Source organism: Phacochoerus africanus, chromosome 2 (assembly GCF_016906955.1).
Source record: "Phacochoerus africanus isolate WHEZ1 chromosome 2, ROS_Pafr_v1, whole genome shotgun sequence".
NCBI classification, from domain to species: Eukaryota; Metazoa; Chordata; class Mammalia; order Artiodactyla; family Suidae; genus Phacochoerus; species Phacochoerus africanus.
Genome location: NC_062545.1, coordinates 253,629,509 through 253,655,115, shown reverse-complemented (window position 1 = coordinate 253,655,115; position 25,607 = coordinate 253,629,509). Strand labels below are relative to the sequence as shown.

At 35.8% G+C, this 25,607-nt stretch overlaps 1 protein-coding gene across 2 annotated transcripts in view; it reads right to left on the bottom strand.

Moving 5' to 3' along the window:
- The window catches only part of MUSK (muscle associated receptor tyrosine kinase), a 101,061-nt gene extending 76,948 nt beyond the window's left edge, over positions 1 to 24,113 (bottom strand). For both annotated transcript variants that reach the window (XM_047768132.1, XM_047768131.1), the window contains exons 1-3: positions 23,837 to 24,113; positions 9,763 to 9,889; positions 1,577 to 1,728 (exon numbers count right to left, since the gene is read on the bottom strand). In XM_047768132.1, coding sequence (XP_047624088.1) covers positions 1,577 to 1,728; positions 9,763 to 9,889; positions 23,837 to 23,915 — 358 coding nt within the window. In that variant the 5' untranslated portion in view covers positions 23,916 to 24,113. The remainder of the gene's footprint in view (positions 1 to 1,576; positions 1,729 to 9,762; positions 9,890 to 23,836) is intronic.
- Positions 24,114 to 25,607: the final 1,494 nt, after the last annotated feature.

Below are 25,607 nucleotides of genomic sequence, written 5' to 3'. Positions count from 1 at the left end.
AAGTAGCACCACAAAGTAGTGGAGTACTTAAATATGCTCTGTTTTCAGAATCAAGCCTTCATTCTTCAGCGAAAGAGAACAACCCAACCTCCTTACTTGGTGTTCTTACTACCCCACATGCTTGTGGGTACAGCCCTACCTACTTATTCAAAGAACCCCCATATCAGCTTCCCCACCACATCCCACTTCCTCCAGCAAACAATAACAACAAAATGGAAAGATAAAATACAAGAGATAGTGATGAACATCAACAGCAGAAACTCTCAATAAAGTTCCTGCTGGAACTGGATTCCATTGTACTGGGTGTAGTACCAACATGCATGTTTATGTGATTTTTCCCTTCAATAGGGTGGTGTCAGAGAGGAGAAAATAAAGTTATATAATTACAAGGTTTACAGTTTGCAAACAGCAGGTGCTACAGCACAAGGAGTCATGAGATTTTGAGGATGCAGGTGAGGGCATGATTGATGATGCCACGCCATGTAGAAGAGAGAATGAAGAGAGAACTGAATGAAGTCCTCACTGGGGATCAGTGATGGAACAGAGACCAGAGAGGAGTCAAGGGCAGGAGAACGTGACTGTGATGGTGACTGTATGGAGTGGGAGGAGGGCGTGAGAGAGCTAGACTCCATTCTTAGCTGAGAAAGGAGACAGATCATGAGTATGGGAAACTGCTTCCCTCATCATATGGAGCTGGAAATAGAAAAGTCCATGTTCAGGATCTGACCTCCTGGAGTTTAATATTTGAAATACTGTCCATTTCCTGGGGTGACTAGGTCATAGATGTGGTAAACTGATAAGGAGTTAAGGCAAATATCACTGGACTTGTGAAGGCCAAGGAGCCATAGGAGGCAGTAGATAGTGACTCTGTTCCATGACTGCTAAAATCCCTTAGGATAATAGCAAGAGTAGGAGTGGATAGAGAGATAATAAATCTGGAATCAAAGTCTTCCATAAATATGGGATAGGACCTAGAGGTGAGTAGATGACTTGATGAGTAGAGTTAGAGAGTGGTCAAGATGGCATAGGCCCTCATGAGAGGAAAAGTTTTGTACAGGAATATAAAATATAATAGCTTAAAACAGCCATTAACCATTAGCACATGCTAGCCTTGCTGACATTAAATGGGGAAGGGCTAAAGCCTCCTTTTATGCAGAAAAGTCACTCAAGTTTAAAGAGTCACTCAAGAAAATCGAGTAAGGCAAAAGGGTTGAAGAAGTGTCTGCAAAGAAGTTAGAGGTGAAAAGCGTGTTTGGTTGTAATGAAACTGTTTTACAGGCACAGGGTAAAGATTTTAAAGGGAAGTTCCTGAGTGAAAGAAGTCAGGGTAGAGCAGATAAAGAGACATATAAAGGTAAGAAAATGGGAGAGAATAAGGAACTATGAGGCTTGACTGCAGGTGGTGATTGTTGGCAGGAATAAGAGGTATGGACCTGACAATCTCAAGGTTGTGATTTGAATTTGAACTTGTCTCACTGCTTGAACCTCCAGGTATTTGGGAGGCTCCCTTTACTGTCTACTTCAAAGTGTGCCAAGTCAGCTTTGAAATCAATGGATGATTCTTTCTCCAACTCACTCATCTTCACTTGCAGAGCTCCACAACTCTCAGCAGCTCCTCCCACACCATTGTTGGCTATGCAGCAGTAAATCCCGTCATCGCTGTCTTCCACACTCAGGATGGTGAGGAGCTGACCGTTCTCCCGAATGCTGTACCGGGTATCAAAGAGCCTGTGGGTCACAGAGGAATATGGCAGGTTAGAGCCTCATCTGTGATTTTTTGGGCTACGATCGAATGGTCAGACAGATGACTTGTCAATGGAGGAAGCAGATTAAAGACAAGAGGAAGCTTGAATGAGCTCTCAATAAGAGAATAATCTGACTTGGTAATTGAAAGTTAACATCATCTTCGAATCTTTTCTTGGCTCCAGTAATCAATGCACCATTGAGTCCTTCAAAAATAATTTCAAAAGGTGATGTCCATTGATAAGACCAAACACAAATTTTCTTTTTATAGGAAAGTATATCATTACCCAGGATGTATGGGTCTTCTCCCATATTTACTGGGAAGTAGCAGCTAGACAATCGACACACACACACATAAATGTGACTGGCAGAAAGGAATTAGAAGATACACACTGCAATATAGAATATAGATAAATAACAAGGACCTGCTATATAGCACAGGTAACTATATTCAATATCTTGTAATAATCTATAATGGAAAAGATCTAGAAAAGATTTTATATATATATATATATATATATATATATATATATATATATATATAAATAAATAAAACCTGAATCACTTTGCTGTATACCTGAAATTAACACAACATTGTAAACTATACTTGATTAAAAAAAAAAAAGAAAAAAAAAGGAAGGGCTAAATATTTACAGAAGTAGCTATCAGTTAACTATTTGTTCGTTCATTAATCAAATATTTGTTTAGTGCCTAACAAGTGCCAGGCACAGTTCTAGCTCCTTGGGATACATAGGAAGCAAAACATGTTCAAACTGTAAAAATACGTGTTTTACATATTTTATTGTATTAAATGATATGCAAAAAAAAAAAATCCCCAAAAAAACCCTGTTTCTTGAGACGGGAGTTAGGACAGCAGAAGGAAATTTAAAGGGAAGCATCAACATACAAGAGGGTTTTATGACCAAATTAGGATTCTCTATGCAAAAATGTGTATATTAGGCAGAGAAAAGCCCCCCCAAAAGATCCGTGTCTTAATCCCCAGAACCTGTGAATGTTATGTTACATGGCAAAAGGGATTTTGCAGATGTCAAAGATCTTAAAACAGAGTGTTGTGAATTATCTAGATGGCCCAGTGTAATCACGATGGTCCTTAAAAGATGGAAGAGAGAAGCAGTAGGATCAGAGAATGGGATATGTGGCAATGGAGGCCATGGGTGGGGTGATGGAATTGCTGGCTTTGAAAATGAAGGAAGAGGCCAAGGAATGCAAGCAGCTCCTAGAAGCTAGAAAAGGCGAGAAATCAGATTTTTCTCTAGTGACTCCAGAAAGAATGTAATTCTGTTAACACCCTAATTGTAGCCCAACTAGACCTATTTCAAACTTCTGAACTCCAAAACTGTAAGAAAATAAATTTGTGTCGTTTCAAGTCACTAAGTTTGTAGTAATTTGTTACAGAAGAAATAAGAAACTAACATAACATGGAAAAAAATGTAAAGGAAATGGATTCTTGTTTTTCTAATCTTGACAGGTGGCTCCCATCACATATTTAGGAAAAAAGAGATGCAGCAATTTTTGGTCTAATGTGACTGAGGATAATATATTCACTGGATAGTTGATTAAATCAATTAAATAACTGAGGGTAGCCATGATACTCATTTATGTAATTTTTGCTTTGTTTTGTTTTTGCTGTATATGTTTCCACGGAAAAATATGAATATTAGAATATTTTACAGATGTGCTGGTGGACCAAGAGTCCAGCCACCCCTGTGAATTGTAAAGTTTTAAAATTTATAATCTGTTGTATCATTGTTGCCTAATTAAAGTACATATATTGCTTTTGAACTGTGAGGGACACTTAAGTGTTTATAATTTTTTAAAATAGATATTTCTTCCCCCTTTTAATTGATGTATAGTTAAGTCACAATATTATATTTGTTTCAGGTGTACATAGCATAGTGATTCAGTAATTATACAGTTTATACTCCATTAAAAGTTATTGCAAGATAATAGCTATAATTCCCTTTGATATATAATACATTCTTGTGGCTTATCTGTTTTATACAAAGTAATTTACATCTCTTAATCCCATACCCCTAACTTGTCACCCCTCTTCCCTCTTGGTAACTGCTAGTTTGTTTTCTATATCCGTGAATGTGTTTCTGTTTTGCATATACACTCATTTGTATTATTTTTTAGATTCCATATATAAGTGATATCATACAGTATATCTTTCTCTGACATTTCATTAAGCATAATACTCTCTAGGTCTATGCATACTCTGCCAATGGCACTGTTTCATTTTATTTTATGACTGAGTAATATATATACCACATCTTCTTTATCCATCTGTCAGTGGACACTTCTGTTGCTTCCATACCTTAGCTATTGTAAATAGTACTGCCGTGAATTTGGACTGCATGTATTTTTTCAAACAGTATTTTTGTTTTTTCTGAGGTATACCCAGGAAAGGGATGGGTGCATCATATGATGGTTCTATTTTTAGTTTCTTGAGGAACCTATATGCTGTTTTTTTTTTGTAGTGGCTGCACCAACTTACATTCCCACCAACAGTGTACAAGCTTTCCCTTTTCTCCATATCCTCTCCAACATTTATTTGTAGACTTTGATCATAGCCATTCTGACTGTGTGAGATATCTCACTGTTGTTTTTATTTGCATTTCTCTAATAATCAGTGATGTTGGGCATCTTTGCATGAGCTTGTTGGCCATCTGTATGTCTTCTTTGGAAGAATGTCTATTCAGATCTTCTGCACGTTTTTTGATTGGGTTTTTTGGTTTTTCTTGATATTGAGTTTTTTTTTTCTTTGCTGTGTGCAAAAGCTTTTAAGTTTAATTTGATCCCATTTGTTTATTTCTGCTTTTATTTCTTTTGTCTTAGGAGAGAGATCCAAAAAATATTGCTATGATTTATGTCAAAGAGAATTTTTTAGAACTGTTTTAGATTAATAGGAAAATTGCAAAGCTAGTATAGAAAATTTCCATACACCCCATACAGGTTCCCATTGTTAACACCTTAGATAAGTGTAGGACATTTGCTACAATTAATGAACCAATATTGAGACATTATTAACTAAAGTCACAGTTTATTCAGGTTTTTTTAGTTTTTAGCTAATGTCTTTTTCTGTTCCATATCTCATCCAGGATACTACATTATATTTATTTGTCATATTCCTTAGTCTTCTTTTAACTCTGACATTTTCTGTGACTTCTATTATTTTTGTTGACTTGGCAGTTGTGAAGAGTACTGGTATTTTGTAGGATGCTCCTCTATTAGAATTTCTTTTATATTTTTATAATAATTAAATTTGGTTTGTAACTTTTGGCAGAGTGCCATTTCATCACATCATAACAAGGGTACTACTATCAATATGATTTCTCGCTGTTGATAGTGACTTTTATCACCTGGCTGAGCTAATGCTTGTCAGGTGTCTCCCATGTAAAGTTATTCATTATTCCTCAGGAAGTACTCAGTTGTATTTTCAAAACACAATCTCTTCCTATTGCACATATCCTTTGACTAAAAACTATTTGAACCTATCACTCCATTTATTTCTTAGTTCTTTGTAACGTTTTTGTCTTACAATAAAGAGATTTAAATATATTAAAATATTTTATATAAAATATATGATTAATATATTAATTTTTGTTCATAGTATTATAAGTCAAATTAGAATAAGTTTGTATTTATGATTTCCTAAAGTAGACTTATAATGTTGATTTTCTTCGCATGATTTGAAAAATCTCTTTGGTTGTTCATTTCTTCATGTCCTTGTAATATTGGAAGATAAACATATGAGAGGACGACAGGGAAATATATTTCAAAGTTATTTGACAATGTAAGCATCAAACTTCCTTCCCATGCAAGTTAAAAGACAATGCTGGAGAGATTAGTCTTTGAATATTGATTTTGAATACTGAATGCTTACTCTCTAACAACTATTATAACTTCAAAGTAGGGAAGATTATAATATCTTAATATATAAGCAAAAATAATATACTGCATTATATCATAATGAGTATTAAACTATTTATAACATCTACTGTAATAATGTTACAGGTACTTTTAAAAAATTGAAGTATAATAAATTTACAGTGTTGTGTTAGTTTCAAGTGTATAGTAAAATAATTGTTACATTAAACACCTGTGTGTGCATGTATATATTCTTTTTCAGATTCTTTCCCATTATAGGTTATTACACAATATTGAGTATAGTTCCCTGTGCTATACAGTAGGTCCTTGTTGTTTACCTATTTTATATGTAGTAGTTTGTATCTGTTAATCTCAATTCCTAATTTATCCCTCTATCTCCTTTGGTAGTTATAAGATTGTTTTCTATGTCTATGAGTATATTTTTGTTTTGTAAATAAGTTCATTTGTGTGTTGCTTTTTTAGTTCTACATATAAATGATATCATATGATATTTGTCTTTATCTGTCTGATTTATTTCACTCAGTATGATAATCCTTAGGTCTATCCATGCTGCTGCAAAAGATGTTATTTTACTCTTTTTTATGACTAATATTCCATGGTATAAATGTATCACATTTTCTTTATCCATTCCTGTGCTGCTGGACATTTAGTTTGCCTCCATGTCTTGGCTATCGTAAATAGTGCTGCAATGGACATTGGGGTGCATGAATCTTTTTGAATTAGAGTTTTCTCTTGATATGTGCCCAGGAGTAAGATTGCTGGGTCATATTGTATCTCTATTTTTAGTTTTTTAAGGAACCTCTCCATAGGTGCAACACCAGTCCACATTCCCACCAACACTTATAGGAGGGTTCCTTTTTCCTTTTCCTCTACACTGTCTCCAGTATTTATTATTTGTAGACTTTTTTAAGTTAGTCTGACTGGTGTGAGGTGATACCTCATTGTAGTTTTGATTTAAATTTCTCTAATAATTATCAATATTGAAGTTCTTTTTTTTTTCTTTTTTTAGGGCTGTACCTGTGGCATATGGAGGTTCCCAGGCTAGGGGTTGGATCAGAGCTATAGCTGCTGGCCTACGTCACAGCCACAGCAATGCCAGATCCGAGCCTCATCTGCAACCTACACCGCAGCTCACAGCAACGCCAGATCCGAGCCTCATCTGCAACCTACACCACAGCTCACAGCTACGCCAGATCCTTAACCCACTGAGCAATGCCAGGGATCCAACCTGCGTCCTCATGGATACTAGTCAGGTTTGTTAACTAGTGAGCCACAATGGGAATTCCCAGCATTGAAGTTCTTTTCATAGGCTTGTTGGCCATCTGTCTGTCTTCTTTGGAGAAATGTCTATTTGAGTCATCTTCCCCCTTTTATCGATTGGGTTGTTTTTTTGATAATAAGCTGTATGAGCTATTTGTATATTTTGGAATCTTTGGAAATTAATCCTTTGTGGGTAGCATCTTTTGTAAACATTTTCTTCCAGTCTGTAGGTTGTCTTTTCATTTTGTTTATGGTTTCCTTTGCTGTACAAAAGCTTTTAAATTTAATTAGGTCCCATTTGTTTATTTTTATTTTTATTTCCATTCCTCTAGGAGACAGATCCAAAAAAAAATATTGCTGTGATTTATGTCAAAGAGTCTTCTGCCTGTTTTCCTCTAGGAGTTTTATAGTATCCAGTCTTACATTTAGACCTTTGATCCATTTTGAGTTTAACAAATATTGGCTAAACAATATGCTACTAAATGAACAACAGGTCACTTATGAAATCAAAGAGGAAATCAAAAAATATCAAAAAACTAAAAATAGAATTACCATATGATCCAGCAATCCTACTTCTGGGCACAAACCAGAATTTGAAAAGATACATGCACCCTGAAGTTCATTACAGCACTATTTACAATAGTCAAGACATGGAAGCAGTCTAAATGTCCACTGACAGAGGAATGAATAAAGAAGATATGGTACATGTATACAATGGAATATTAGTTATAAAAAAGAATGAAATAACATTTGAAGTAACATGGATGGACCTAGAGATTATCACACTAAATGAAGTTAAAGACAAACATCATTATGGTTTTACTTATATGTGGAATCTAAAAAAAGGATACAAATGGACTTATTTGTATAACAGAAACAGATTCACAGACTTTGAAAACAAACTTATAGTTATCAAAGAGACAGGAGGGAGTAGGGATGGATTGGGGGTTTGGGATTGGCATATGGAATGACTGGCCAATGGAGACCTGCTGTATAGCACAGGGAACTCTATGCAATATTCTGTGATAATCTATATGGGAAAAGAATCTAAAAATAAATGGATGTGTGTATGTGTATAACTGAATCACTTTGTTGTAGAGTAGAAATTTTCACAACATTGTAACTCATTGTATACTTCAATAAAACTTAAAAAAATTAAAACAATAGAAAAGATCAATAAAACTAAAAGCTAAGTCTTTTAGTTAAGATTGATAAACTCAGTCTTGATTGAGACTCATTAAGAAAAAAGGCCTCAAATCAATAAAATCAGAAATGAAAATGGTACTTTTATTACCATTGTTATTCATGATCTGTATTTAATGAGGTTTTCCTGTATTATGTAGGAATATTCAATTTTCTTATAGAAGACAAAGATATAAGTAAGATAGATAAAACAAAAATATGAAGCATATAAATTATAAAGCTAATAGCTTATGAAATATTAATAATGTGATTTGTGTTAAATAGAGATAAAGAGTAAGCTAGTGACTTGTGAAATATAGGCAAAATTGATAATATATGTTGAATATAAGTAGTAAAATAGCAACTTATCAGAGTTATATGGAATAAATGAACAATAAGATGGAACAAAGAAGAGTGTTACTTACAGTAAATGGAAAGACAAGTTCATAATTGTGCCCCTTCTAGACTGACAACTTCATCACTTCTAAAACCACAACCCTCCGGTGATATGCAATATGGCCCCGTTATGGTCCTATGACCTCTATCCAAGAAACACAGTGAAAATCCATGACTGTTGAGCAAGGGAATTGGCAAGCTACAGCTCCGGCCATGTATACTCATCTCTGCATCCCTTCAGTAGCAGAATAAATATGTGTCGTTGGCTTCAGGGACCTTCCACCTTGGACCCTTGCTCAACCTCGACTCTGTTTCTTGTAAGAACACCACAGTAGGGACATCTTAGGCACAGGAGAGAAAGACTGAACATATAAAGCACTGAGTGAGCCAAGATTCCTAAGTATATTAACTTGGCCTATTTCTTTCCCCATGTTTCTATCTATGTGTTTGAAATTGATTTAAGAAACTGTATTTTAAGCCTTTCAATTTGGTCCATTGAGGCTTCCTATCCTGGGACTTCTGGGATAGCTTGCCTGGTAGAGTACTTCAGGGCCACTTCAGCATGGGGTAGTTTCCCCCATTACAGCATGGGCCACAGTCAGAAGCACTAAATTTCAATTGGAGCTTAGTGAAAACAAAGACATAATTTTTCCCCATCCAAGTTCATGAACCCCAGTCTATGGAGCAGTTATACACTCTAACCCTAATGCAAGCTATCTGTTCCCTTTGTTACAGATCCCAAACTGATAAAATTCCCACTTAGCATATAAGATAACCTTTGTATGCCAAGTGGGAATTTTATCTGTTTGGGAGGCTGCCTGACTATATACCAGGAGTCCTTTCTGACTTTCAAAAGAAAAAGTCATGGTCTCCTAGAGGTCAGATTCCTAGATGACATGCATCACTTGGTTGGGACATTGGAAGTACAGGAGATGAGGCTGGTCCCCATTAATTCCCCAGAATTAATGTACCCCCAGAATTAGGATATCAGAGTGTTTTCTAATTACTGTGAAACTTCCTTGAGGTCCTCACTTGGGGCCCATGAAATAGCCATGACTTCTCCATGTCAATTCAGTCACTGCTTTGTGTTGGGCAATTCCCTTAACTTCACTGAAGTTCAAATCTTACATTTATAAAATGAGGCAATTTGCATTTTCCATATTCTAGAAGGCGAAATTTAGTGCTGCCAAGAGCTGTGATACTTTTATGACAAAAATAAATCACAGGGCGGCCTTGGGCCTTCTTGCTGGAAAAAGGCAGAATACTTACTTAATGAGAATTTTATTTCTGGTCCAGGAAATTTCCGGCTGGGGATAGGATTCCACTGCACACATGAAAGTAGCCACTTCTTCAACTAAGGCATCCACTGTTTCAAGAGGAGTGGTGATGACAGGAGCTGAGGGGAGAGGAGAAATCAGATGAGCGTATTCTACAATACTGCTTACCAATCCTTCTGTAAGCGTATTTGAATGAGAATTACATTTCCCCATAGCAGACATTTGCCAAAATGAGAGAAACATTTTATGCAAAGTATTTTGTTTCTACTTCCAAATGAGGCATTTGAGAATCAAAAGAGGCTTTCGGGAAAGTCTAACTTAGAATTTATTATATGTGAATAGGGGCAGATCCAGGTTTTGTGAAGCCCAAAATTGTATAACTTAAGTGCCCATTTTAAGAGAAAAATATAAAATTATAAATTAGAAAATTTCTCTTGCCTCCCTAACACCAATAAACTTGAAGGAAAATGTCACTGAAGGAAAATAGAAGTGGAAATAGAAGGCAATCTTAACAATTGTTGTTTAAAAACAATTTCCCTCAGATTTCACTAAAATATATATGAACACATTGCTAGAGACCACTGGAGGTCTTAGAAGGGGGCTCCTATGAATGAGAGGTTTTGAAGCTGAAGCTTCATCACATTTAAAGAGAATTCACATCAACATATGAGTATATTAGAAAAAGATTCAATAATCAAAAGACAGCCCAAGCAAAAAAAATGAGCACAGGATCTGAATTGACCTGTCTCCAAAGAATGTATACAGATGGACACTATATAACAAGCATATAAAAGATGCTCAAATCATCATCCATTAATGAAATGCAAATCAAAAGCATAGTAAGATACTACTCTACACACAGTTGAATGGTTATAATCAAAAAAGAAATATAACAATGAATACTAGCAAGGATGTGGAAAAACTAGAACCTTTGTGCATCTTTGGTGGGAATGTAAAATCGTGTAGCCACTATGAAAAAACAGAAAAAAATTTCAATTAGAATTCAATTTCTAATCGAAATTTAGTGCTTCCTCAAACAATTGACCGTAGAGTTCTCATGATCCAGCATTTCTACTTCTGGGTACATACCTAAAAGAATTGGAAGCAGAGATTCAGGTACATGTTCATAGCACCATTACAGTAGCCTAAATGTGGAGTAACTCAGGTATCTGCCAACAGAGTAATGGGTAAACAAAATGTGGAATATCCATCCAATAGACTATTATTTGACAATAAGAAGAAAAAAGGTACAATATTCCCCAAATACCTGAGTTTGGACAATAAATTTTATGATCATTTTGGTTAGGATGCAAAGTACATATGAAAGCCAAGTAAGTAGTGAGCAAAATTTTAGATGCAGGGTAGGGAGTGACAGCCTCATGAAACAAGTAGAACAAACTGGCACATTGGCCATAAAGATGCATCCACTATCTAAATGGAGCTTAGTTTTTTCAGTAAACTCAGAGACAAACTCATCAACTGAGAGTAAGGGAAATGGCGGTTGGGAATGCTCCCCTTAGCCCACATCTCTTTTGTTAGTGTTATTCTTTTCTTAAGATCCAATTTAAGCATCATCTTCTCCCAATTTCCCTGACTTGCTAGATAGAGCCAAATGCTCTTTTCTTTAACCTTGGGTCATCCTAAGTATGTCACTCTTAAAGCACATGCCACACAGATGCTATTAGAATGATATGTTTATGTCTTTGTCCCACACTCTGTTATAAAAACCTTAAGCTTTGGGTCAGGGACCACATCTTAGACCTCTTTCTATCCAGAGGGCTAACACATTGACTAATGCATTGTTTAAATGAAGCCTCTATTAAGGACATAACTTTTTTAAAAGGTTGAGAGAGAGTAGCTGAAGTAAGAGGGGATTTTTAGATAAAACGACATCTTTTACATTTTATGTCTAGGCATAAAGGGCCCCCTTTACCAAGCTTTGTGCTAAAATAACCGCTAAATATAAAATATGCAGAATGCAATACAAAGAAAAAGAGAAATGAAAAGCATTAAAGAATAGTTAAGAGACATAAAGTTGTATAGGCACCAATATACTTCTAATAGAAGTTCCAGAAAAATAAAATAGAAGGAATAGCATAAGAATAACATGTAAAAGAATAAATCACTGGTCATTTTTCAAAATTGAGAAAAAAAGAATAATCAGGTTGAAAGTTTCCATAAGAATCAAACCAAATAAAGAAAAAATAAATTCATCCTAGATATAGTGGATTAAAACTGTAGAAAATTAAAGATAAAAGCCAAGCTTACATCTTACTATTAAGATCAATTACCTTAAGAATTCCAATTAGGGTCACCTGTAAAAATTATTTTTTCATATTTATTTTTAAAAAATTTTTATTAAAGTATAGTTGAGTTACAATGTTGTGCCAGTTTCTGCTGTGCAACATAGTGACCCAATCATATACATAATTCCTTTTCTCATACTATCTTCTACCATGTTCTATCCCAAGAGATTGGCTATAGTTCCTTGTGCTACACAGTAGCACCTCATTGCTTATCCATTCTAAGTGTAATAGTTTACATCTACCAACCCCAAATCCATATCGATCTCACTCCCACTGCCCTCTCCTTTGTCAACCACAGGTCCATTCTCTATGTCTATGAATCCATTTCTGTTTTGGAGATTGGTTCATCCAAAATCCATATTTTGGATTTCATATATAAGTGACATCATATGGTATTTGTCACTCTCTTTCTGACTTACTTGACTTAATATGATAATTTCTAGTTGCATTTATGTTCCTGTGGATGCTGTTATTTCCTTCTTTTTTATGGTTGAGTACTATTTCATTGCATATATAACCACATCTGCCTAAACCACTCATCTGTAAATGGATATTTAAGTTGCTTCCATGTCTTGGCTATTGTAAATAGTGTTGCAATGAACATAGGGGTGAATGTAGCTTTTTGAATTACAGTTTTGTCCAGATATATGCTCAGGAGTAGGTTTGATGGAGCATATGGTAGTTCTAGATTTAGTTTTCTGAGGAGCCTTCATGCTATTTTTGAATAGTGGTTGTACCAATTTACATTCCCACAAAAAGTTTAGGAGGGTTCCCTTCCCCAGCATTTGTTATTCGTAGACTTGTTAATGATGGGCATTCTGACTGGTGTGTAGTGGTACCTCATTGTAGTTTTGATTTGCATTTCTCTAATAAATGGTGATGTTAGCATCTTTTCATGTGCCTATTGGCCATCCATATGTCTTCTTTAGAGAAATGTCCATTTAGGTCTTCTGCCCATTTTTTAGCTTAGTTGTATGGCTTTTTTGTTGTTGAGTTTCATGAGTTTGTATATTTTGGAGATTAAGCATTTACCTATTGCATCATTTGCAGAAGTTTTCTTCCATTTCATGAGTTGTCTTTTCTTTTTTTTTATGCTTTCCTTTGCTGCACAAACACTTCTGAGTTTAATTAGGTCCTAGTGGTTTATTTTTATTTTTATTATAAGTATTCTAGGAGGTGTCATTATTCTATAAAACAAGATATTGCTGCGATTTATGTTAGAGAGCATTTTTCCTATGTTTTCCTCTAGGAGTTTTATAGTATGCAACCTTACATTTAGGTCTTTAATTCATTCTCAATGGTGAAAAACTGAAAGCATATATGCTAAGATCAGGAATAAGATAAGATGTAGCACTTTCACCACTGTTACTCAACCTAGTTTTGGAAGTCCTAGGCACAACAATCAGAGAAGAAAAAGAAATAAAAGGAATCTGAATTGGAAAGGGAGAAGTAAAACTATTACTGTTTGATGATGACATGATAATATAACTAGAAAATCCTAAAGATACTACCAAAAAACTCTTATGGCTCATCAATGAATTCGCTAGAGCTATAGGGTACAAAATTAATAAAGAGAAATGTATTGCATTTCTATATACTAACAATGAAAGATCAGAAAGAGAAATTAGGAAATCATCCCATTTACTATTGCATCAAAAAGAATAAAATTCCTAGGAATAAACCTACTTAAAGAGACCAAAGACCTGTACTCTGAAAACTATAAGATGCCAATGAAAGAAATCAAAGATGATACAAACAAATGAAAAGGTATACCATGCTCTTGGATTGCAAGAGTCAATATCATCAAAATGACTGTACCACCCAAAGCAACTTAGAGATTCAATGCAATCCCTGTCAAATTACCAATGACATTCTTCATAGAACTAGAACAAAATATTTTAAAATTTGTATGGAAATTTTAAAGACCCTGAATAGCCAAAGCAATATTGAAAAAGAAAAATGGAACTGGAAGAATCAGGCTCCCTGACTTCAGGCTATGCTACAAAGCTACAGTCATCAAAAAAGTGTGGTACTGGTGCAAAAACAAATATAAATCAATGGAGCAGGATAGAAAGCCCAGAAACTAATCTGGTCATCTAATCTATGACAAAGTAGGCAAGAACATACAGTTGAGGAAAGATAGTCTCTTCAATAAGTGGTGCTGAGAAAACTGGACAGCTATATGTGAAAGAATGAAATTAGATCATTCTCTAACACCACACACAAAAATAAACTCACCTGAAGTTATTCACCAATAATTGATACCAAAAGACAATGGATCAGTATTAATAAGGTGGAAAAAAAGTAACTGTTAGCCTGGAATTCTTTCTGTTTTGTTTTGTTTTTGTCTTTTTAAATCCACATCCATGGCATATGGAGGTTTTCAGGCTAGGGGTCGAATCAGAGCTATAGCTGCTGGCTGGCCTATGCCACAGCTACAGCAATGTGGGATCTGAGCCATGTCTTCAACCTACACCACAGCTCACAGCAACACCAGATCCCTGACCCACTGAGCAAGGCCAGGGATCAAACCTGTGTCCTCATATATACTAGTCAGATTTATTTCTGCTGAGCTCTAATGGGAACTCCAACCTGGAATCCTATAGCCAGCTTAGATAATCAATGTTAAATGAAGATAAAATAAAGAAACAGACAAATATTGAGAGTGTTTACTGCTCAGACCTTCTCTGAAACAGTTACCAAAAGCATATAAACTCAGTAAGAAATAATTTGTACCCCAAAGAAAGGGGCCAGGGATGAGAATCTATGGTAAGTGTAGATGGTGTTAAAATATAATTGCAATTTTAGACCTGTAAAATATACATTTTTTAAAGTCACCTAATTTTGTATTTAAAAGAGTGGAACTAAAATTCTAGACAAATTACAAGATGAAAGTTTAGGGAAGAAGTTCAGTGGATTATTAAAACATTCTAAGCTCTTTAAACAGAAAGATGACATACTAAATAACTACAAACATGAGGAGAAAAATATATGGTTAGAGGCATATGTTAAAATTTCATTTAATGGTTACCATTAAGCTAATGGGTTAAAAACCAAAGCTTCCAAAACAGTAGGAGAAAAAAAAAGGACTTGAATTGTATCAATTTAAAAAATGATAAAGAATCAGAAAATGAGGATAAATAAATCAAGAAGTATGGTTAGCAGAAGATATAAATTAATATTGAAGACATATGCTCCAATATATCAGAAATCACAGTAAATTCAAAGGTATAAACTATCTATGGAAAGACACTATAATATAAGATAAAAAACACAAGAGGCATGCCTAAATAAATTAAAACAGAAATTTGGAGATAAAGAGAAGGGAATGTGTGTACACATCAATCAAAGTGGTAAACCAGTAAAGTGTACCAATATAAGAAAAAATGAAGCATAAGTTGATAAGCATTTACAGAGTGAAAAGAGAAACAGCACTTAATAAAGGGAACAATCCATCTGGAAACTACAACAATCATCAAGCTTAATTATTTAAAAATATAGTCTCATGGAGTTCCCATCGTGGCACAGTGGAAAACGAATCCGACTAGGAACCATGAGGTTGTGGGTTTGATCCCTGGCCCCACTCAGTGGGTTAAGGATCTGGCATTGCTGTGAACTGTGGTGTAGGTCACAGATACGGCTCAGATCTGGCGTTGCTGTGGCTCTGGCGTAGACCCCTAGCCTGGGAACCGCCCTACGCCATGGGTGTGGCCCTCAAAAGACAAATATATATATATATACGTACATACACACACACACATATATATACATAGACTCAAAAGAAACAAAGCCAAAGTAAAATTAAAATTACCAAAAGGCATCACAGTGAAGTAATAGGCTCTTAAATTTTTAAAGAAAATTACACACATATACACACACATGCACAAGAAAGTGGGAAAAAATGGATGAGTCCCAAAATATTATAATCATTTGCTCCTAACTGTGAGCATTATGTGTAATTCTGTATTTCAGCTTTTCTGTATCTTCTAGAAAAGTATTACAGAAAAATATAATATTAAAAATATATGAAATTAATATATATTATCTTCATAATAAAAATTAGAGCACATAATAAAAAGCCACAGAAATGCTAATTTTCCAATGCAATGGAAGCAAATCTGTAATTGAAAACAAACTTTGAGAAAGTCAATCTCTTAGGAAACAAGTATATTTTTCAAAATAACTAATGAATGAAATAACCAGTTGCATAATCACATAGATATTAAAAGATTAAAAACAAAAAAATTATAATTGGGTCATGGGATGCAGGTAGTGATGGGCTCAAAGCTTAGTGGGTAACATTGAATGCTTTCATTGCTTAAAAAGAAAAACCATTGAACAACTAAGCAGTGAGAGGCCTTAGCACAGGCTTGAATTCAAATCCCTACTCCATTACTTCCCAGTTTCACCGAGTCACTTAACTAGTGCCTTAGCATCTTCAGCTGTACATGGAAATTAACAATAAAACTGCCACATAAACTTGTCATGAGGATTAAGTAAATGAATATACATAATGCATTTATCATTGTCCTTGGCTCACGTGGAATACTCTGTGTTATTTGATTCTATGATTGAGAGATAGAAACCTGGATTGTTCAGCTTTTCTCCAGCAACAGTTACTTCTAGGGGTCTATCCCAAGGAAATATTCTCAAAATGGAAAGGAATACAGTTGAATTTCATGGCACAAAACAGATTGATTATACTAAATGTGCTAATTTTATGAAAGCAGAAGAAGAGTTAGGCATATAGCTTTGTTGGTTAACTGTGGTCTGCAGGAGCTGCTGGCTTGTATTGGGTTGCAAGAATCAGGTGTTAATTTTTCAGAACTTTTATGAGACAATTGAATAAAGCTGTTATTAAAAGCTAAGTTGTATAATTTTATAATTAAATAATGTTAAAAAGAATGTTCAACATTTATCACTTCCTGGTTGTCTTACTACATTCTACTACTCTCCGTATTCTTGGGGTTATTTATATTAATGTCTGTAGAAATTGTATATACAGGCATGCTATTGGACATCTCTTCCCAACTCAGTGTTTGTTTGATACTTTGAATTTGGCTACAATTGGAGCATTCAACACTATAGAAGTCAACAAATGCAACATATCAGGGGCTTTTTTTTTTCTCAGAGAGGCGAATGTTAAACATAGTAGCAACTGTTACCTAAACAGGATACTCTTTACACAGTCCCTGCAAATGGTATTTTGAAGATATTGATAATATAGAATATGCTCATGTGTTAGTGTTAAGTAAAAATGGCAGGCGGCAGAATTATATAAACAATTTTATTATGATACTTTTTTTAGGATATGCAGGAGAATGGAAGAAAATGTACCAACATGTTAACAAGTGCTGGAAGTACAGGGACTTTCTCCTTTCAACTTTTGTATATGTTGTAGTTTTTAAATTACTCTTAATAGTCATATATTATTTTCACCAAAAACCCAAACTTCATTCATTAGTTTCTTCTTCTTCAATATGCAAATGCAGAAGTGACAGAGGTAACAGACTTACTATTAATATTATCTTTCCAATAGGGTGATTCAAACTCTTGAGAACAGTTAAGATCAAAGAAGTAAATCTTAGAATGCCCTGATAAATTTAGACTTGGAAAAATATATTAGTTGTTACTAAGAACTTTATTAACAGCTTACCCTTAATGTTCCATGGCATGACAATTTTATGTGAGGTATGATTCTGTTTTTGATAATTTTAGCATCTAACATTGATTAAGAGTCTGCTGTCAGCGATGCATTATATTTTCCATTCATGATCTCATTTATTTATCACAGCAAACATGAAGGCAGATGATGCTATTATTATTATTCCCATTTTCGGATGAGGAATGAAGGCTACAGGTGGTCAAATAACTTGCCCAAATAAAACAAAAGCAGGAAGTGATGCAACTGAACTTTAAGGGTAAGTTTCCTTTTTTCCTTTTTTGTCTTTTTAAATTAAATTATAGTTGATTTAAAATGTTGTGCCAATTTCTGCTATACAGCAAAGTGACCCAGTCATTCACACACACACACACACACACACACACAAACACACACACTCCTTTTTAAATACTCTTCCATCATGATCTATCTCAAGAGATTGGATATAGTTCCCTGGGCTGTACAGTAAGACCCCATTGCTTATCTATTCTAAATGTAATAATTTGTATCTGCTAACCCCCAAACTCCCAATCCATCCTACTCCCTCCCCCCTTCCCCTTGGCAACCGCAAGTCTGTTCTCTAAGTTCAAGGGTAAGTTTGATTTAAAGCTCCTATTTTTTTTTTATTTTAAACTCTAAGCTATACCATGTCTTCAGTGTAGTGCTAATTACACACCAGTGATAAAATAAGATTTATATCAGTATCGGGAGTTCCCGTCGTGGCTCAGTGGTTAATGAATCTGACTAGCAATCATGAAGACGCAGGTTTGATCCCTGGCCTTGCTCAGTGGGTTAAGGATCCAGTGTCGCCGTGAGCTGTGGTATATGTCACAGACACAGCTCTGATCCCACATTGCTGTGGCTGTAGTGTAGACCAGTGGCTACAGCTCTGATTCAACCCCTAGCCTGGGAACCTCCATATGCTGCAAGTGCAGCCCTAAAAAGCAAAAAAAAAAAAAAAAAAAGATTTACATCAGTATCAATTTGGTTAACTTCACTTTGCCCATATTCCAAAAATTATCCAAATGAATCTGCCTTCACATTTTTGCTGGCACAGTAACATAGCTGTTTTTAATGATGTTTGTTGACTCAGCAGACTGTGTCCTGTTTGCTTTTGTTCTGCTATCCAGCTTTCATCTCAGCCAGGGCCTATTTAAACTAGGACACTATTTCTTCCCTCAATCCAAGGACCGCATGACCAAGAAATACATGAAACACAATGCTTTTCTGTACCCAAAGAGTAACTTAACTTGAATGCTAGCTTCTGGATGAAAGGATGTGATATTACCCTTTTATGGGCTCTAGCATGTGGCCATTGACCTACCAACTTCTGATCGACCCGTTGCTGATTGACATGACCAAATGATTGAATACACAAAGAAGTCAGGTGTATTTGCTCCTTTCTGTTCTAGTAAAACTAGGGCTGAGACTTGGAACATATTCATGTCTTTCCAACATCATGTATCCAGGATTGTTTTTTCAGTATGAGGAAACAGTTTGATGTTGGATATTTTTCAAATCCCCTAAGAAAAGAGGATATTCAATATTGCTTATCACCTGGCATATCTTAGAAACTGATGCATTTATTCTATTGGTGAGGTAATCAAATATAAGCTATTCTTTATTATGATGGCTTTAGAACCTGTAAGGTTCATTGATAATCTCAATAATTATAATTCTCTCACTTAGTAATGTTATATCATGAATTCTCTGTCACAGAGCCCACTCTTGGTCCTTGCTTTCACAAATGAAATGGGCACAGGCAGGGAGGAATTCTGGGTCAGTTTTAGAATTTCTGAAATTGAGCTTTCCTTTGGGATTAAGACATGATATCTGGGGGACTCATCTAAAAATGTGCATGTTCCCCAGGAGTGATCATTTCACAGTCATTGGTAATTCTTAGCATAGTCCATAGCATTTTTCTTTGTTTTTTGCTTTTTACCCATGGCATATGGAAGTTCCCGGGCTAGGGGTTGAATCAGAGCTGTAGCAGCCTAAGCTACAGCCACAGCAACGTGGGATCCAAGCTGTATCTGCAGTCTACACCACAGCTCATGGCAATGCTGGATCCTTAACCCACTGAGCAGGGCCAGGGATTAAACCTGCATCTTCACAGATACTAGTCAAATTCATTTCTGCTGCTCCACAATAGGAACTCCGGTACATAGCATTATATGTTGAACACTGATAGGTCCTTCTTTTTTTGAAGAAACAGGCTTACAGAGACTACGTGCTTTCCCACCGACACATAGAAAGATACGAGTCCAGGAAAAGGAACTTGATCTTAACCTTCTCTTTCAGGCCTTAAATATTCTCGTTTCGCTTTCTTCATTATTTGACTTATACTGCATGGTATTTTGCCATATAATCTCAGTTCCCTTACTCTCTAGCTTTAGTGGCACTGACCCTGGAAAGTACCAATCTTGAACTAATCCAACCAGCTGTCCTTGCTGCTCCTATGGTTATAAAGTATTGTTGGATAAAGTGAAACAAAAGTGCAAATCAGGACCACAAATGGAGGGCGTAGCCCCCAGCCCCAGAAGGGCCTCGGTGGGGACATATGGTCCTTCTACATTCCCTGGTCCACTTCTCTTATCTTCCTGAATGAGTCCACCTCCTTCGGGCCCTCTACTCATCCCTCACTTGTCACTTTCCCCTAAGGACCTCATGTCTGATTTCACTGAGAAGCTGCTTACTTCACCTTTGGAAATATGGTGGAAATCTTGCCATTTCTGCTCTCTTTCTTTCTGTTCTTTAAGGTCAGTGATATTTAAAAGCGATTGTTTCTCCAAATATGGAATGAGTTGCTCTTTCAATGTACGTCAGTATAAAACATCCATCGAGAACTTGATGTCCCGGATTTCAATGACAGCTGTGCCTGTTCTGACTTAGTCATATGTTGACTCTGCGACTCCTATCCCTGCATAGATGATTTAGTAGAAGTTACTAAAATATATCTAAAGCTAAATCACTTAAAAATCAAGAACTTCGAGGTATGGTTGTAATGAGATGGTTTTAAAAGTGGAGTTTGGATAGGAGGTCTTTGTGCATATTAAACAAATTTAGTGCTGCTTACATGAACTCCTGTACTTGTACAGAAAAATCCCACCATACACACTTAATACTCCCTGATAAAGCATTAAATATCTTTGAAGTATGCAATGAAGGTGAATGTTCAATGAAACATTGGCTATTTTCATACTTGATGGTTTATAAATTTCTCCATGCTGTGGTTTAATACTGAGCTCATGTTTGAAAGTATCACTCGTTGAAGTGATTCAGAAGGTAGTGACTTTTCCCTTTATCTTTCAACAGTAGGAATCTAAATTAAACTAAAACTATAACAATAAACTATTAATTCTACAAAGTTGGTATTAATTTAATTGAGGAAATGCTATGCTGATGGTTAGAAAAGAATGCATGGAATACCCTTACACTATTTCATTTTATTTTTGTCTTTTTTTGTCTTTTTTAGGGCCATACCCGCAGCATATGGAGGTTCCCAGGCTAGGGGTCTAATCAGAGCTATAGCCACCAGTCCACACCACAGCTACCGCAACACCAGATCCAAGCTGCGTCTGTGACCTACACCACAGCTCACGGCAGTGCTGGATCCTGGACCCGCTGAGTGAGGCCAGGGATCAAACCCACAACCTCCTGGTTCCTAGTCGGATTCATTTCTGCTGCGCCACTATGGGAACTCCTCTTGCACTATTTTAAATGTGTCCGTTTATTTTTTGATATACTATTGTGCAGACCTCTTCATTCATTTATTTTAAAAGACTTAAGAAAAAGGTATACCATCTAAAAATCTCTTTTTTGTTATCTTCTGCCAAAAATAGAGAAAATAAGTAGTAGGAGATATTTGGTATAGAAAAATTACGTTACTTTCAGTAGTATTAAAATAATTGCATCTTATTTTTTTGTACCAATATATTCCACACACTTCAACATTTAAAATTTTAAGGATTGCTTTTTCATGATAATGTTTATTCTCAGAACTGTTCATAGATGTTTGCTCTTCCAGGCCTGGTGTTTTGGCTAAGGTTGATGTTAAACCCATATTAATTTTTTTATTTTAATTTTAAAAATTAAAGTATAGCTGATTTATAATGTTGTGCCAATTTCTGTTGTACAGCAAAATGACACAGTCTACATATATATATATATATATATATATATATATATACATATATATACACACTCTTTTTATCATATTATCTTCCATCTTGTTCTATTACAACTGATTGGATATAGTTCCCTGTGCTTTACAGTAAAACCCATGTTAATTTAGATCTGACAATATATAGAATAGGGTAGGCAAAAATATATTTTTTATTTTTTTAATTTTACAATATAATTATATGGTAAATAAATTATAAACAAAAAAACAACAATCTGGGTATTTTATTTAGAAGCCAGGATTTTTTGGCTTTGTACATTTATGCCACCATATTTTGAAATTTTCAGTATAGTTTCTCTTTACCTGTAAAGTTTGGAAACTCAAGTCATCTCTTCCTAGAAGATAAATTAGGATTTTTTTCATATGGACGTGTTTGTGTGTGTATGTGTATGTGTGTGCGCGCACGTGCATGTGAGATTCTAATCTGAACCAGAAATCAATTGTTCTGCTCCTTCTAAGGCTGGATTTCTATAAATTTTAGCATTTAACCTTGTTATTTTTTTTGTAACTTCATGGTTTAGAATAGCACAAATAGATTTATAACAATCCTTAAGTCCAAACACCCAGGTGCTGTCTTACCGGACATCCGTTGTATGATCAGGAAGTATTAAAATAATCTGAAGCCAATGTTAAGTCTTTCTAGCTATTATTAGCAATTGATAAGATCTAGATTCTCTTTTATCTGGAGATGCCTTAAAATGTTAGTTGGTATTTAAACACTGAAATACATTTGAACATACCGTTCCGCTCATGTCAAATGGAAAAAGAAAGCAACACAACCCTCTCAAGTCTATGAAATCAGACTGTTGGTGAAAGCTGTATCATGTTAGCATGTGAATTTTGACCTTGTAGGTCCAGAAATTCTAGTGAACCACAAAATCTGAGCTATGCTTCCCACCTACATCAATATACTACCTTCTCTTATCTATACAATACGAGCTTCTTCAGTTCTTTCATAAAGTAATGTGGAGGGAAAATGAGTGTATCATAAAACACAGCACTCTTTTTACTCTACTGTAACACCTTTAATTTGAAAACACTGTCATTGATATCATTCAATGTGCTTTCTCATGTCTTTGTAAAAAAAAAAAAAAGCTTTCAGTGAAGCCCTCAGTCCCTTTGCAATTCACCCTTTTTCCTTTCTTCCCAGTTTGAAATACGCTAATCTCAGCTTCATAATACACTGGCCAGAAACTGTGCACATTCTTGCTACTGCAACAGGTGTTTGTCAGTTTCTTAAGTTGCTTTCCTTTCCCCTGAGGTGGTGTTATTTCCGGTACATTCCAAAGGCTCTGAAAAAAAAAAACTTTCACAGACTCTTGCCAAGCCAAATCATGACTCCAGTCTCACAGTTATTGAGAACCCATTGTTCTTCTGGCTTTCATTTTATAGACAACTTGTGTGTGCGACTTTCTCTAATTCCGATCTGGGGGATAACCAAAACCTTGATTAAGAATTTTGCAAAGCTGAAACTGAAGATGGAAATGATTTTTGCTCGGAAGCAAACACTCGAGTTCTCTGGGAATGGGGTTGATTCTATTCCTGGCAAACCTGATGTGAAAAGGTTTTCCTCCTCCATTTAGACCACCCTGAAGTTTGACATACACGTAAACAGACTGACCTCGATAACTTGCAGCCTACCTGCTAATGTGTTCCCTGCAAGTGAGGGCTCTGCGTGCATTGTAGGGCTAAACTTTTTATTGCAGAGCTTAAGCAGGGGAGGGAGAGGTGGTAGAATGGAGACCATCAATCAGTTGCTTATTTATATAGTTTTCACCCTCTCCAAACACTGCACACCTACTTCACCGAGTAAAACCCAAGTCCACCATAATATGAATCAGTCATGATCGCAGCACATACATGCAACTTTAGAACAGTGACAAGGCAACAGAAGATAAGATCGCTCACAACCAACCTTTTGGAAGTTTCTCAGTCCCGCTGAAGGCAACCAAAGTAAGAATATGTACCAGTGGAATGTTGACGAGCTCTCTCATGATTAATCCAGGCTCAGGCAGCAGAAAGTTCTTTTCTGGACAATGCAAGGAAAATGCCCCCACAGTTTACATTTTAAAGCATGGTTTGTTCCAAAAGGGTCGTCTGCTAATGACTGTTTGTGTCAGCAGCTCCACAGGCTCTAAGTATAATCAGGAATTCTCAGACTTGGCTGTAATGATGGACACGGCCAGCTGGTGAGTATCCACTTAGGCCAGTAATGCAAGTGAAGGGCTGGAGGAACAAGGGAAAGAAAATCCCTTTAGAATCCCTTTTAAGACAGTGATAGAAGACAATACCAGATGCCTTTTGCAACCATCATTGTATTCTCTGAGGTGCAATCTTCCTGATCTTCTGATTCAGCTCACTCCCTTTACCCCACTCACCCCAGAACGCTGGGTGTATCTAATCATGACGTCTCCCCACCTTTTACTCCCCTTCCTGCATCCAATTATTACCAGTCCCTACAGATTGTACCAACTCCTGTGTTCCTGGATTTCTCCCCCTCCTTTGATTTCAACCAGTGTCACCCTATCCCAGCCTTCCTTTGAGACATTCATCTTCTTGGAATGGCAGTGGTCACCTCCTGTCTGTTCTCTTTGCTTGTGTCTTACTGTTTTCTAATCTCTTTTCAGAGAATCTGTCTGCTCAAAAGTCATCTGGGGCTCTTCATCACAAAGAAAAATGTCCATACCTCTCTAATATGATGTAGGAAGCCCTGCTGGACTCTGCATACCTGTTTAGCTCCACCTGTTACAATCTATGCTTCTATTTTTAAAAATATTTATTTATTTATTTATTTGCTTTTTAGGCCTGCACCTGCCGCATGTGGAAGTTCCCAGGCTAAGGGTCAAATCAGAGCTGCAGCTGCAACTACACCACAGCCACAGCAATGCTGGATCTGAGCCTCATCTGCAACCTACACCACAGCTCGTGGCAATGCAGGATCGCTAACCCGCTGAGGGAGGCCAGGGTTTGAACCTGCAACCTCATGGATACTAGTTGGGTTCATTAACCACTGAGCCATGACAGGAACTCCTTAAAAATTTATTTTATTGAAGTAGTGTTGATTTACAATGTTCTGTTGATTTCTGCTCTAGAGAAAAGTGATTCAGTTATACACATATGTACATTCTTTTTCATGTTCTTTTCCATATGGTTTATTACAGGATAATATTGAATATAGTTTCCTATACTATTCAGCAGGACCTTATTGTTTATCCATTCTGTATATTATAGTTTGCATCTACTAATCCCAAACTGCCGATCCATTCCTCCCCCTATCTGTCCACTTTTGTAACCACAAATTTTTTTCTATCTCTCTATTTCCATTTGTAGATAAGTTCATTTGTATCATTTTTTTAGATTCCACATATGTGATATCATATGATGTTCATATTTACCTGTCTGACTTACTTCACTGAGCATGATAATCTCTAGGTCCATCCATGTTGCTGCAAATGGCATTATTTCATTGTTCTTTATGGCTGAGTAATATTCCATAGCAAATATGTACCACATCTTCTTTATCCAGTTCTCCGTAGATGGATATTTAGGTTGCTTCCATGTCTTGGCTATTGTAAATAGTGCTACAGTGAACATAGGGGTGCATTTTTTTTTTAAGTTATAGCTTTCTCTGGATACATGCTTAGGAGCAGGATTGCTAGATTATACGGTAACTCTATTTTTAGTTT